Below are 15,834 nucleotides of genomic sequence, written 5' to 3'. Positions count from 1 at the left end.
CACCATGGTCTCTGTAGCCCCAGTTCCTGGCTCACCAGTCTGCACTTCCTGGGATATGGTGCTGAGGCTGCAAACTTTGTACAACCTGTCTTCCACTCCCAGGTTTCACTCTCAAATCCTGGGATCAGGAAGACAAGAGGTGTCCTGTATAAAGAGGTTGTTGGTGGTCCTGATCTTGCTGGAACCTGTTGACCATTTGGTCTGAGGGCCACATGGACCTAATTTGACCTGTATAATGCCATAGACGATATTATTTTGTGGGACCAGTGCAATGCACTGGATTTAGTGATTTCTTACCAAGTTCACTGCATGCACAATTCATGGCTGTCCCCTGCAGTCTTAAATTCTTTGTCACACTGCAAGAAATGGCATCTGTTATGCCACTATTGGTGTTTTTGATCTACTGGCTGTCAAGTCTGGGGGATACCTCAACCTATCTTGGATGAAACCTGTAGGATGTCATGTTATTGCAGTTCATTGAGTCAAAAATGGGTTTACATACAGCTCAGTGCATGTGCAGTACTGTGCATGGCCCTTGCCTCCTTAAAATGGTGCCTAATTCTGGTCTAGGAAGCAGACTGGGCTGTGAAATATACTCTGTTTCTACACTGCCTGCCTGAGATCTGCTGCTCTGTCCCTTCTCCTGGTCAAATCAAACACACTAGCTGGATAATTTGGCCTTTTATACTGTGTTTTAACTCTGAATAATTTTTCTGTGACCCAGCTTTAACTCCATGTTTTGATTGTTTTCCAATTAGGAAAATAAATATTTCCAAATCTAAGATTTCTTGTTCTGAATCCTTCGTTTTATTATTGAGAATTTCCACTGAAGTTTTAATTTGCTCTATTGCATCTTTCATTTTCAATAATTCTGCTTGATTTAGTTTCAGTGTTGCTATTTCCTGTGTGATACACTCCTTAAATTCTTTGAACTCCTGTATGCTCTTTTCCTTGTTGATAAGAAGCTTTGTAATGAGGTTTCTGAATTCTGTCTTCCCCATTTTTCTCAATGTATTTCTCAGTTACCTCTGAGTTTGGCAAAGGCTTTGTCCACTTTGTAGGGGTGTCTTCAATAACATTTGTTATGCCTTTGTTTCTTATTTTGTTCTAGGTCATTTTAATTTTGGTTAGTAGATTATTCTCCTTCAGGCAGGGATTCTAAGCTGTTTCACTCATTGTTCTAAAATTCGGTTTCATTATTGCAGTTGATTTATATATCTTTGTTTCCTGTCATTTGTACCACTCCCTCCAGTGAGCATCACATCTGAGTTCATGTTAGACTTTCACCATGGTCTCTGTAGCCCTTGCTCCTCGCTCACCACTCTACCTTCTATGATCCCCTGTTGATGCTGCACCATTGTCTATACAACCTTTTCCCACTTCCACTTGGAATATGTCCCAGGATTAAGGAGACACAAGGTGTCATAAAGAAGTAGGCTGTTATTAGTGCTGGTTTTGTTGGAACATAAGATGTCAAAATCGGTATTATTTTTGATGTGGGATCAGTGCAGTGCACAGAGATCAGTGAATTTGCTTCCAGCTAAATGCATGCACAGCTTAATGTTGTCTCTGCAGTCTCATAGCTTTTCCCGTTCTGTACAAAATGTTGCCAGTTGTGCCAGTCGTGGAGTTCTGCATTCAATGGTTATTAGATTGGGGAGCTCTCCAGACCTATTTTGGGTGGAACTTGGCTGCTGGTGATGCTTTGGCTGCCTGTGAAGTTAAGATTGCCTTTCACTGACTGCTGCTAGGGTATCTGATCACTGCATCAGCACATCGTTGACACTGTTGCTTTCTCTTGTCATTCAATCTCCAGGTACCTGTCTACCATCAGTCTGTCTTCTCTTATTTCCTGAAATGTGCCCTCTCTGCCTCTTTCTAATATTTCTCCATTTGTTTAAATCTTTTCTTATCTTATTCTGTCATCTTGATTCTCAGAGACAGAATTGCATGCACTGGTTTGTTGCATACTGACTGCAACATCCAGAGCTGATCTGATCTGAATGGTGTCCATTTTTTGCCAGTGAGAATATAAAGTAGAGCAACTGCTGTGGAAATAGTTTTTATTTTCTCAAACGATTAGGCCAAGAGATACCATGTAATCCAAAAATTCTATATTTGGTGATATTCTGAAGAGAATGGCAAAATCTAACTGTAAAATACATGTTCAGGCTCACCACAACCAATTCTGAAACAGTCAAAATTAAAGACGCCTGAAATATTCATAAATTAATAAGTAGGAAAAGAAATGATATATACATACAATGTAACACAATGTAGCCATTGTTATGACTCATATGCATGACTCTTGACATATTATGCCGTCTTAGTTCACATGTTGTTTGATCCTCTTCATGTGAACTGCCCAGAATGGCCTGACTTATCAGAACAGAACACATTATTAGTCTCCAGGAGGTGAGAGAAGCAATGTGAGAAAAGCATTTAGTGGAACAGGACTTTCTCTTGGAATGATGTGCATATTTGAAATGAGACTGAGAGGTTGGTTGTCCAGCAATGTGAGGTTTATAAGTTCTACTGGGTGTTTCTTTTATGATTACTTCAAAATTGTGTTTTTTAGTTGAAGTATGGAGTTAGGGGAGAGAGAGAGAGAAAGGGAGAGAGAGAGAAAGGGGGAGAGAGAGAGAGAGAGAGAGAGAGAGAGAGAGAGAGAGAGAGAGAGAGAGAGAGAGAGATTATATACCATTTCCCCTTCCCAAATGGCATCAGCATCCAGGACTTCGTGTGGCCAAATCCAGGAAGCTGGAATTCCATCCATGTCTCCCATCTTGGTATCATGGATCCTAGCACTTGGTCCATATTTTACAGGTGTTTTAGTGGGGTGCTTGTTCAGAAATGTAACAGTGGGAGTTGAGGAGGTATTTCTGTGTGAAGTCAGTATTATAAATAGTGACAATCTCTTATACCACAATGCTAGCCCATAAGACGTTTGATTTATGGTGAGTGAATTTCACCTGTATAGATTTTCTAATTTCTGATGCAAATGCTTACAAGTATGAGACATGTCATCATTGTGCCTACTAAGCACAGGGACACCATGGTGAGTCCTGCAGAAGTTCAGGTCTGTTTCCTATGGTTCCAGTGCTGTGCTTTTACTATAAAAACCCAAGATTCTGAGCCTGGCCTGTATCTTGATTACTATTATTGCCTGTGTATTTCTAAGATTCATTTCCCTGTGTAATCTCTTCTTTCTCATATTTCTGTGCACACAGGCTTGGGTATTTTTAATTTTTATTTAAAAGATAGAATTAGAAGGCAAAATAGATACCGTCTGTTTTCTGCTTCCCTCTCCAAATGGCTACAACAGCTGGGATTGAGGCAGATGAAGCTCCATAGCCAGAACCTTCAAATGGGTTATCTACATGCTTGCAAGGGCCTGTAGAATTGAACCATCTTCTGCTGCCTTCCCAGATGCATTATCAGGGAGATGGATTAAATGTGAAATGGCTGAACTCAAACAGTACCCCAAAGGGATGCAGGCTATGTGGGTGGATGATTGCTTTTTTATACCTTCTAAACTTTCAGTTACTTGGGTTGAAAGTCACTGTGAATTTTCTGTTGGAACTATGATTGTTCACAAGTGGGACCCTCTCTCCATCTATATATTGAGGTAGTTGATAAGGTTTCCTAGGGAGAGAATGCCATGGTCAACTCCTTAGATATAGATAGAAATCCACTGTGTTGAACATGCACTGGGATCACTATGGCCTGGTGAAGACCCAACACATGCAAGAAAATATCTCCATATAACTTCTGGGGTCCTTGAAAGGAAGAAACAGATGCCATTTGCTTCAAATATGGCCTGCACATGGCTAGGTAGACTGAAACAAGACTAGTAAGTCATTGGAGAGATCAAGTGTGGTCTTGCAATGCTGGATGCATTTAGAATATAACTGTGGGTATTGTGAGCTATTGCAGGGACTGAAACAAAGGAGTGACATTACATGGTGCATGCCCTATCTGGTGGTTGACTAGGGGATGGCTTACATAAGGCCAGGCTAGGGTGACTAAGTAAAGGTGAGGAAAGCATGGAGAGCTCAAGGAGGTTGGCCAAGTGCTGTTTAGAGCATATTGTTTCTTAAACAAGCCATATTGATACTTCTGCTGAAATTCCCATCATTTTGTAGTACATGATCATATTAAAAAAGAAAAAAAATTAAGAAAATGTGTGTAATTTTTCACTGAACTATGCTGAACCTTTTGTCTTTTTGTAAAATACAAATAATAAAGACTGACTTTTGTGCTTGTGAAGCTAAGAAATCATATGTACGAGACAGATAGCAATGATGAGTTGCCATATGTATTACTGAAGTGGAGAGGGTCAAGCCAATATTCACACTGCAGCCAATGAGAGGAAGGGGGGCAAATTGTTGGGCTTTGCAAGTGAAGTGAAGGTGTGGCCGGCATTAGCAGGAACAGCATTTGCCGACTGGCTGGTCCAGAGGTTTTCCTCAGTAGATACTTGCTTCTTGTGAACAAGATCTGTTTTAATTTGTACTAGCATGATGATATCATCACTTTCTCTTTCTGTTCTGACCTTATCAACCCATTTTGGAGTTTGCTGGAAGCCATTAACTTTTGTAACATTGTAAACTACTAAACCTGCAAAAGAATCAAGGATGTGACTGAGAATGAGGTTATGGAAATGTGCCTGACCCACAGTATTCCACACATTAGCCTAATTATTCTATCCTCCAAATACATTGTTTTTGATAAAAAAAAGAAAAAACAATGCCAATTGTTGCCTGATATGTGATGTCTAAAATGTCATACATAAATTTGGTGATCAAGAATGTCTTTCCAATGTTCTAATCCCCCAAGGATACCAGTTTGAATTTCCTCAGCAGAATCTAGAAAAGTCCTTCTGTAGATATGATGAAGCCAAAGGAGCTGATGCTGTCTCGACCCAGAAGACTTCCCGGACTGATGCCTGTTCCCGCCGACAGACAAGAAAGAAAGAAAGAAAGAAAGAAAGAAAGAAAGAAAGAAAGAAAGAAAGAAAGAAAGAAAGAAAGAAAGAAAGAAAGAAAAAAGTGGGGTTCCAGCTCAACAGTCAGCACAAAGCCTGGGAAGGAGCAAGCCTGGAGGGCAGCAGCCTCCATTTCCCTGCAGAGTTGCCTATAACATTGAGGGAGGACCACGACTTGGGGTGGAGGAGGGCAGTGTTGAAAAAACCAAGGCTGCTCTCAGGGTGCCCAAGGAGAGTTCCTTTCCCTGCCTCAGCACCCAGCATGGAGCCCAATGGAGAGAGGCTGGGGGTGGTGGAGTGGCATCCTCAGATGCATCTGGGACCTCTCACACACAGCTTCCTAGCTCCCACACCTGCCTACTGCCACCATTGCCACAGTCCAGCATGCCAAGTGCACAAGCCTCTGGTGCCACATACAGCAGCCTGGGTCCTAGCTTGCTACCTCTCTGGCCAACGGCATGCATGTGTCTCTATGGCTTCTTGTTTTAACTGCTTGGGAAAGACTCTCTTCCATTTGTTTGATTCCATAATGGCAAAGTGTGCCAGAGACCATCTCCAGCTGACTTCAGAGCTTGCAAAGGATGCATGGATTAGCTAAAAGACAAGAAGAGGCAACAACTTGGACCACTACTATGATGATGCTGATATTGGACAACTCAAGAAAGTTCCCTTCATGATTTATACACAAATCATCACAAGCTTTTGCACAACATTCAATTGTTTCATTTTTTAGTTCATTATAAAAGAATGATTACAATAACAATACTAAAAAGCATCATTAATATTTTGCTTCAGAGAAAATATTTTCAGTAAACTATTACTCATTCAAACCTGCAGTCATCTGGCTAAAGCCAGGAACTCCATGGTTGGCAGCACATGTGGTTTTGTAGTGACAGGTGGTTTACTTTTATCCAAAATCAATTTTCACTAAACCTAAACTAGTATTACCTATATATCAAAAAACTAAATTAAAATGAAATCTCATAAATGAAAGGAATTTAAAAAGATGTATATCACAAATTCTTTATTAGATTTTTTAATCAGTCATATATCAATTACCATCACCTTCATCTAGTACTGATTCAACTGTTTTTTTTTTTTAAACAGCAATGAAAAGGATCAGGGAAACTAAGCCTTTCTATGGTTTTTACAAGAAACATCTTTTTATATTTTTAAACTGTTTTCTTCCCCTATATATAAGTACAAATATAAGTTTCAAGTTTAAACCATTGTTCTTTGAAGTTTCACATTTGTCTCCCTTTATAAGTTGCACCATATACTTTCTACTTTCCATGATTAGAAGCCAAAATGTGTCATTTCATGTTTTATCACAGTTGAAAACTTCACAGTAAACAAATTCTTTGTACCTCCATTATTGCCATCTTTTCAAAGACATTATTAAGCTGTCTCTTGAGGAAAATAATCCTTATATTAGGCCAAGCTCCAGGCCAAATCAAAGGAACATGACAGGATATTGTGGAGCATTGTGGGCTCAATTGCATTATTGTATGCTTTTAGCTGAGTATCATTGACTTAAGTTGGTAAAGATGCTTTTATCAAAATCTGATTGATCAGTTTCAAGTGTTATACCAGTTGCAAGAAGCATTTCAAATTTGCAGGTAAACAACAACAATAGCTTCAGGAGAATTCCATGAAATATCAGAGAGGTGATCGAGTAGTCATACAATGGGGTGAGGCAGCAATGAGGTGACCAGACACATTCTGCCAGGTCTTGCCACGCAGCCAAGAACCCCCTGTAGACTTGCTAACTGAAGAGCAATGCTCATGTCATCCAACACAACTGCATGGCTTCCCCCAAAAGTGGGAACCAGCACAGTCTCATTGCTGCTTATCTCCTAGGGCTGCCATGAGGATTGATTAAGAAAGGTGTGAGATGTTTTGTAAGGCATGCAGTGCTGTGGAGAGGTGCAAGAGTTGTCTATCAGGAGAGAGACATTGCAGGAGGAGTTGGAACATGAGCAGTAATGATAAAATCCTGCTTGTCCTTTGCTCAGCAGCTTCAGAGCAGTGCAAGGAGGATAAAAAGGACATCCTATGCCGTCTCCCAGCCTTTGTAGGCTGGTTTTCATAACAAATTAAGGTATGGAAACCATGCATCAAATATAACTCCTATTGACTTCCTTTAGTCCCAAAGGAGAAATACAGAGTTGCCTTTTTAAAGCTCTGGGTGTAGTCTATGCTACCTAAGGTGACATCTGCCACAACCTTTATGGACAAGGTGGTTGAGGACCATATGGACATAGGGCCTGTTCTCTTGTGTTTTTACGTCACACCCATTCTTGGGATACATAATCTTCCTGTAGAGACAGAACCAAATTGAATGAAATCTAATTTGTCTACTGCAGGGCTCTGAGCACACTGAACACAGCCTGAATTGATGTAGCTCAAGGCAGCCATGGTTCCATCTGGTCCACATTTCAGGAACTCTGTGGCAACAGAATCCTGGTGGATCACCCACTATGTTCAGTCATGGGGACTGAGGCCCTGATAGATCCTCTTGCTTTGGTAATAATCCAGAAAGATGCAATGTTCTCCACAGGATCACTGAGAATGGTTATAAAGGACCCTTGGAGCATACCCCACATCTGGGACCTGGGGTGTGTGGGAGACTGGGTTGGGCTTCTCCCTTAGAATATATATCAGATATATTAAGGAAACAATACGGAACTAATTGTCTTGCCCATCTTCCTGTAGTGCTTGAACCTTTTTACCCTAATTATGTCAAGATTGTCAAATAAATAAATAAATAAATAAATAAATATTTAAAAAAAGGTCTAGTAATATTACCTGACTCAACCAACCTGATGACATCCATTGTGCTAGACACTAGAGGTATAACAAAGACTAAGACACAGGACATGCTTTGAGATGCTTGTGATGTGGTAATGAAAGCACAGCAGGAGCTGATGGTGATGCTGGAGGGCAGGTAGGACGGTGACACAAATGAGTGTATGGGACTGATGACACCTGGAGGAGAGGGTGCTTGGTATGTTAGAGGAGTTTGGTGAAGAATACTACCAGTAGGGTTTCTGTATGCTTTGGGATTTAAGGGAGGAGTAGCCATCTATTGGTAGAGGGTCATTCTAATCAGAGGAAACTTCGTGAGTAAGATGTCTTGGTGTAGGTTGTTTGTGTGAATTTCAGATTATTTTAATGTGGACAGCTGTAGAGACAGTGATAGTTTGGGGAGATTTACTATCACAGTTTCACTTGTGTTTCTGATGTAACTAGTAAGTCAACAACATTGATTTTTTTGGAACTGATTGACCACAAAATATGAACCTAAGAGATCACCAAGGGGTGTCCAAGATTCTTTGCCAACTGCCAAATTGGAGAGAGTCCAGACAGCAAGCAGGGCACACAAGTAAATCTTCTACTCTTGCAGTTCCAGCCACACCTAATTCCTCAGTACAAAAATATTCCAGTCACATTGACTGGATCATAGCTTTCAGGGCAGGGCAGCTGTGCACACACAGCCCAGTAAACAGCAGTATACACAGCTGCAGGGAACACTCAGAGAAGAGAGCTGCAGCAGTGAGTGACAATGGATCTGATGCCAGACTTTTCCTTAGAAACCTGGGTTCTCATGACTACCAGCCTGGTGCTCCTGTATCTGTGAGTAGTCCATCTGATCTCTCCTTTAGTCTTGCATCTGGAATGGTAATGAGGCTTGTCTTTCATTCATCTGTCCTGGTGGTCAGAGGGGAAGTTGTCCAAGAGCTGAGTGACAGCAATAGAAAGGTAATTACTGATTTCAGTGAGACAAGTAATGTATCCAGTTCCCCATCTCTGCTTGTAGGAATGCTTAATGGCAGCTGTTTCTGAGAAAAGATGCTGATTTACTCTCAGTTTGATCCATGCTAATTAGAATTCAGTTGAGATAGATTATAAAAATAGGGCTGCCAAGTGCAATGAGATCCTCAGCTAGGGCCTGCACTCCCGAGATTCTGATGGCAGAAGAGGTTAACTTGCACTGATCTGGAGTAGCTTTGCCTTCTGAGTCTGCATCCACACTGCAGAAGTGTGGGAAATCATTCCCTGTGTGTGTGGTTGTCTTTCACTCTTCCGCTGCCCATGCATCACTGACACAGAGCAGCCCAGTGTCCCGGACTTCAGTGGAGGCTCAGATTCAGTTCTTCTGCCCCTCTGTGCTTCAGCCCTGGAACTCCCTTCCTGCCACCTGTCTCCTGTGAATTGAATCCTCATCCTTGCACTAGGTGATTGGTGATTTTCAGAGAAGAGCATACATGCCAGTAACCCTGCAGCTTTCTTTCCAATTTTCTCATAGTTTCTGTGAAATTAGTATTTAATATAGAGATTTATTTTCCCTCTGATATTTCCCTTCAAGTAGCCTCAAGAAACCAGAACACCACCAAATCCAATTTATATTTTCTTTTTCATTTTTTTATTTTCCTTTTAATATTGTTCATCATTGAGAGGGATCATGTCCATTTATTAGAGTACTGTTTAGGGTGAGAGGTTGAGGTATGGAGGAATGTGTGCATGACATATGCTTCAGTTTTGTTTGCTTGTTTGTTTGTTTTTGTCCTGAGTCTGCAGTGGAGTAAGCAGCAGGTGTTATTTTAATGTCAGACTACCTCAGATGTAAGAAATAGGGATCAGTCCTTTGATGATGCCTTAGAGAACCATATTTGGGGAAGAATGTTTCAAGGGAGTTATTTCTGTAGTTTTGATACTTCTGAGAAATTGTTGCTTTCTTTACTCCAGTGGAAATTCTTTCCAAGGTCTGATGGTTGACAAAGTCCACCTATCGCATCCACAGAACTAGGAACATGTTGCAATGCTTGGCCAGAATTGTCCAACCCATTCTGTTTTCCATCCTCAGATGAGTCATTTGACATCCCCTACTGGTCTAGATCAACTTGCTCTCATGACCCAGGCGTGCATCTTCACATGCTGTCAACCATACAGGCATCAACAATTGAAGCAGCCCAGTCCCAACACATGTGCCCCAAAGTTGCACCATATATCCTGTGATTTTCCTTGAGGCCTGCTTCTGAATCTAGTATTTTCTTTGGAGTCCTCTAAGAAACCTTACTTGGAGTAACTCATTCGTGATTCTTGACTTTCCAGCGCAGGTCAGGTGTGCTATGTCACTTGCTGCAACCAACACATATACCAGTGGATGCAACTGCTTGATCAGTTCCCCCAAAGACCCCAACAAGGATGACTCCAAGCCCTGGTTTTTGCCATCTTTTGCTGCAACCTAGCCCTGCTCAGTCCACATCATATCTGTTTCTTATGAATAGCTGTGGGTGCTGTGGCTTAGCTCAGCCTTCTTCACTGAAAGACCTAGCCCTGACATGCTACCAAGTGTCACCACTGTCTTGTCCAGCCTGGCTCACTTTCAGTCCTGGTTCTTGTGCTCACCAGCAATAGATATAGCCTAGCAGGTGATTGGCCATAGTTCCTAAGCCAGCGATGTTCACAGCACTGAATCATATATCTTCCAGAAGGTTCTGCAGTTCAGCCTAACACAACTCACACACAGTACAGGCACATGTTAGCTGGTATAGCAGTCCAGCTCTGCCCAGCCCAATTCCAGATGGGCTCACCCACAGTCCCAGTTCTCATACTCTCCAGCTGAGGCAGCAGGTAAGTAAGGGAGGCCCTGAATTTCCCCACTGGACTTGCTCCCAGACCCTGGAATTTTTTGGGCCATCAAGTGCTGTAGTCCAGTCTGTTTCACCAGCAAGTGCTACAACCTGGCTCAGCCTGGCCTATCTCCAGCACAAGATCCCACTGACAGTGTAGCAACCTAGCCCACACCCAGCCTTCACGTGAGCTGGCAGGTATTGCAGTCCAACCCAACTTGGCTTGCACCCTGTCTTGCCTTTCACTTGTGCCAGAGTGTGCTGTAAACTAACACTGCCTGGGCCACCCACGGTCCCGGCTCACGAAATACCAATCTGTGCTTCAGCCCATCTTGTTCTAGCCCGATTCCAGCACCAGCTCTTGTGCTCACCAGCAGGATCTGTGCCCAGCAGAGGTGTTTGCCATGTTACCCTACCAGGCTTGCTCCTAGCAATAGCTCTTTCATATGTTGGCAGGTGTTGCTACCCAGACTGGCATGGGTAGACTCAGTCCTGGCTCTCACTGGTGGGCACTTTGGTCTAACCCAACTGGCCTGAATTACTTCTGGTTCATAGCAATGGGTACTACAGTCTAATTCAGGCGGATCCACCCCCAAGCCAAGCTCTCAAATGACACAGCAGGCTGTGCAGCATAGCTTGCCTGTCCCATACCCATGCTCTCTCACAAGAACATGAACCAAAACCATCTAGGACATACAGGAGAGGTATTGGATTTTATGGTAAGACTCCTTGTCTCACAGAGCAGTCAAGAAGTAGGGTTCATTTGGATTGAATATGAGAGAGACATCATTCATGCCACATTTGATCTCTACTTCTTTCATATGTCTGTGGGGATTGGTGAATCTTACTGAAGCAAAAATAAAACTTGCAAATCTTGACACTTGAAATAAGGTTTAGGAATTCGTTTTTTTTTTTTTTTTTTACACTTTGTTATTATTATTATCGTTTTATGATACAGTTCCATAGACTTCTGGTATTTCCCTTTTTCAAGCCCTAATTCCCCTACAAACCCCATCCTAGTTCCTCTAAGAGGCAACCCTTCCAAACTCATTCTATGAAGCCAACATTACCTTAATCCCAAAACCAGACAGAGAACTAACAGAGAAGAAAAACTACAGACCTATCTCTTTGATGAACATTGATGCTAAGATTCTCAACAAATCCTAGCCAACAGAATTCAAAAACACATCAGACAGATCATTCATCCAGATCAAGTAGGATTCATCCCTGGAACGCAGGGATGGTTCAACATTCGAAAATCTATAAATGTGATACACCACATCCAAAAACTGAAAAACAAGAATCACATGATAGTATCAATAGATGCAGAAAAAGCTTTCGACAAAATCCAACATCACTTCCTACTAAAAACCCTAACCAAGGTAGGCATAGATGGAAAAATCCACAACATAATTAAAGCCATATATGAAAAACCCAACGCCAGCATCATACTGAATGGAGAAAAGCTGGAACCCTTCTCACTGAGATCTGGAACAAGACAGGGATGTCCACTTTCTCCACTACTATTCAACATAGTCCTAGAGGTACTCGCTGAGGCCATAAGACAAGAAAAAGAAATCAGAGGAATCCAAATGGGAAACGAAGAAGTCAAACTCTCACTATACGCAGATGATATGATTCTTTATGTAGAAGAGCCAAGAGACTCAATACAGAGACTGCTAGAACTTGTACGAGAGTTTGGTAGAGTGGCAGGGTACAAAATTAATGAACAAAAATCAACAGCCATTAGTGTATGCGAACAGCCCCAAGATGGAAAAGACTTAACCAGCAAGATACCATTCAAAATAACAGAGAAAAGTATGAAATATCTGGGAATAAATCTAACCAAAAATGTAGAAGACTTATTTGAAGAAAACTACAAACTGCTTAAAAAAGAAATTGAACAAGACCTCAAAAGATGGAGTAACATCCCATGCTCCTGGATAGGTAAAATCAATATCATTAAAATGTCTATACTGCCAAAAGCAATATATACATTCAACGCAATCCCAATCAAATTGCCCAAAATATTCTTCATGGAACTGGAAACAATGATCCAAAGGTTCATCTGGAAGCACAAAAAACCACGAATAGCTACAAGAATCCTGAAGAACAGGAAGTTAGCAGGGGGAATCACAGTTCCGGACCTCTGGACATACTATAGGGCAGTGGTTATCAAAACAGCCTGGTACTGGCACAAAGATAGAGAGGAAGACCAATGGAGCAGAATAGAAATGCCAGAAGGAAACCCACACAGATACAGCCAAAGAATCTTTGACAAAAAGACAAACGACAACCCAGGCAAATGGGAAGGTCTGTTCAATAAATGCTTTTGGGACAACTGGTTGATAGCCTGCAGAAACAAAAAAATAGATCCACATCTCTCACCATACACTAAGATCAGATCTAAATGGATAACAGATCTAAACCTACATCCAGAAACCTTCAAACTTTTGGAAGAAAATGTTGGAAACACACTGGAACGCTTAGGGGTAGGCCCTCACTTCCTAAAAAAGACTCCAGATGCAGTAGAAATCAAGACCAAAATAAACAATTGGGACCTCATCAAACTAAGAAGCTTCTGTACAGCTAGAGAAACAATCAACAAAGTAAAAAGGCAACCCACAGAATGGGAGAAGATCTTCGCGCACGACATAGGTGATAGAGGGCTGATCTCCAGAATATACAAAGAGCTACAAAACAACCAAAATGTCAAAACAAACAAGCCACTCAAGAAATGGGCACGGGAAATGGGCAAACACTTCACAAAGGAACAAACCCAAATGGCAAATAAACATATGAAAAAATGCTCAAGTTCCCTGGCAATAAGGGAAATCCAAATTAAAACATCAATGAGGTACCACCTAACGCCAGTAAGACTGGCCCACATGAATAAAAGCACCAACGACACTTGTTGGCGAGGTTGCGGGGAAAAGGGAACCCTACTCCACTGCTGGTCGGGCTGCAGGCTGGTACAGCCTCTATGGAAATCAGTATGGAGAATATTCAAACAACTCAAATTCAACATACCGTATGATCCAGCAATAGCACTCCTAGGAATATATCCAGAACACTTGTTCTATGAGAAACCAACATGCACTCCTATGCTCATAGCAGCACAATCAGTAATTGCAAAAACATGGAAACAACCAAAATGCCCATCAACAGAGGATTGGATAAGAAAGCTATGGTTCATCTACTCCATGGAATACTACTCAGCTTTTAAAAAAAACAAAATGCAGTTCTTTGTGGCCAAATGGGCCAAACTGGAAACCATAATGCTAAGGGAAATGAGCCAATCCCAAAAGGTTAAATACCACATGTTTGCCTTAATTTAAGATGATATGATGTTAAGTATAACATGTTATGTTTTGAATGTTATATGTTGTGTATAAACTGAAATTGAAGTATAGGTGAGGTGGTCACAGAAGGTGGCTGGGAACCCGCATTTACTTTTAACATTATTGGTTACTCATTACTATGTCAATTAATTCCATAATGATGTAAATTTTTGCTGATGGTATGTTGGAGCTTTCAATTGACTGGGATGATGCTGTGCTGGCTCTGTCATCAGACCAGAGAGGGTATACCTAAGAAGCCGTTGAACTTGACGGGACAATAAGATGCTGGACTCTATGTTTGGTATACGCTTGCAATGGGGAAATCTCAACTGAACTTGAGCTGTGGTTATGCAACAAGGTGGAGGAATCCACCATGGTGGGAAGGTTTGGGGAGGGGTGGGGAGAACCCAAGTATCTATGTAATTGTGTCACATAACACAATGTAATTACTGAAGTTAAACAATAAATAATTTAAAAAAAAATCATTACTAAAGTATAGATCTTCATATATAGTCACATATCCATCATAGTGGGCATGGACAATGGCAGAGTCCAGAATCCTATTGTCAAGATATAGTAAACAGTTTCATTGTAAGTCCATCTTTGTCTGGAAGTAGTAATGCATGCTGCATTGTATTCTCACATCTGGATATCAGTCTCTGTTTCACAGCTACTGTAACCCCTCAAACGAAAAGTCATAATACAAAATCAACAATAGAAAGAAAAATTGAAATTTACAATGCCATGAAGTTAAATAACATGTTACTAGATATGACAGTCTCCATTACACAGCTACTATACATCCCCTTAAATGAACAAACACAAAATAAAATCAACATCAGGAAGAAAAAAGAAATTAACAACACCATGAAGTTAAATAATATGCTACTAAATGACTAACGTGTAGCAGAAGAAATGAAAATCAAGAACCTTCTTGAAGAAAATGATGTTACTCTATGATCTATGAGTTATTGAATGATTTAATCAGAAGAGAGTGCTTTGAAGAGATGAAACTAACCAAAACATCAAATCACATGCAATATAGCTTCCCCTGATTTTTGTTGGTGAAGTGTGTCTCCTGTAGGCAACAAAGAGATGAGTTTTGTTTTTTAATCCAGTTTACTAATCTATAATGTTTGATTGAGCTTAAGCCATTTACATTCAGGGTTAGCATATATGGATGGTGCTTTGGTCCTGTCATTTTAGGAATGGGTTGTTCATTGGTTTATTCTTCTGTTGTCATTTTAGTGGGATGTTCTTCCCATTTGCCTTTGGATTTCTTGGCTGCTATTCCTCTTCTCTGTTAAGAGAACATCTTGAAGGATCATTTCTAGGGCAGGTTTGGAAGAGGCAAATTCTTTTAGCTTTTCTTTACTGTGGAAGAATTTTATTTCATTTTTGAAGACAAAGGAAAGCTTTGCTGGATATGTTATCTTAGGCTGACAACATTTTTCCTTTTAGAATCTGGACTGTGTTGCTACATTCTCTTCTTGCCTGTAGAGTTTCCTGGGAGAGATCTCCTGTGAGTGTAATCGGCATTCCTTTGTATGTCAACTGATTGTTTTCATGTATGCATTTAAGGATCTTTTCCTTATATTCGATTGAAGAGAGCTTGATGATCATGTGTCATGGTGAAGATCTCTTTTGGTCTAGCCTATTGGGAGTATTGTGCCCCTCCTAGATCTTGTTTCCCAATTACTTCTCCAGATTAGGGAAATTTTCCTTAATTATTTCATTACATATTTTTGTAATGCCAGTTTCTCTTTCTGCACCTTCTGGGACTCCCATAACTCTTGTATTTGACCTCTTAATAGTGTCTTTCAATTCTTGAATACTTTTTGGCCTGATCCAGCTCTGCTTCCAGCTTTTT

At 40.9% G+C, this 15,834-nt stretch overlaps 2 protein-coding genes across 2 annotated transcripts in view; one reads left to right on the top strand and one right to left on the bottom strand.

Annotated features, from left to right (window-relative positions):
* The window catches only part of LOC131483227 (cytochrome P450 3A6-like), a gene marked incomplete at its 5' end in the record, with an annotated part of 387,281 nt that overhangs the window by 82,767 nt on the left and 288,680 nt on the right, over positions 1-15,834 (bottom strand). The window lies entirely within an intron of this gene.
* LOC131483218 (cytochrome P450 3A6-like) overlaps positions 8,405-15,834 on the top strand; it is a 43,324-nt gene continuing 35,894 nt past the window's right edge. The window contains 1 exon segment of the mRNA XM_058680730.1: positions 8,405-8,623. Coding sequence (XP_058536713.1) covers positions 8,553-8,623 — 71 coding nt within the window. The 5' untranslated portion in view covers positions 8,405-8,552.

The sequence above is a fragment of the Ochotona princeps genome, chromosome 24 (genome assembly GCF_030435755.1).
Source record: "Ochotona princeps isolate mOchPri1 chromosome 24, mOchPri1.hap1, whole genome shotgun sequence".
In the NCBI taxonomy this organism is placed as follows: domain Eukaryota; kingdom Metazoa; phylum Chordata; class Mammalia; order Lagomorpha; family Ochotonidae; genus Ochotona; species Ochotona princeps.
This window is presented reverse-complemented; position numbering and strand designations above follow the sequence as displayed.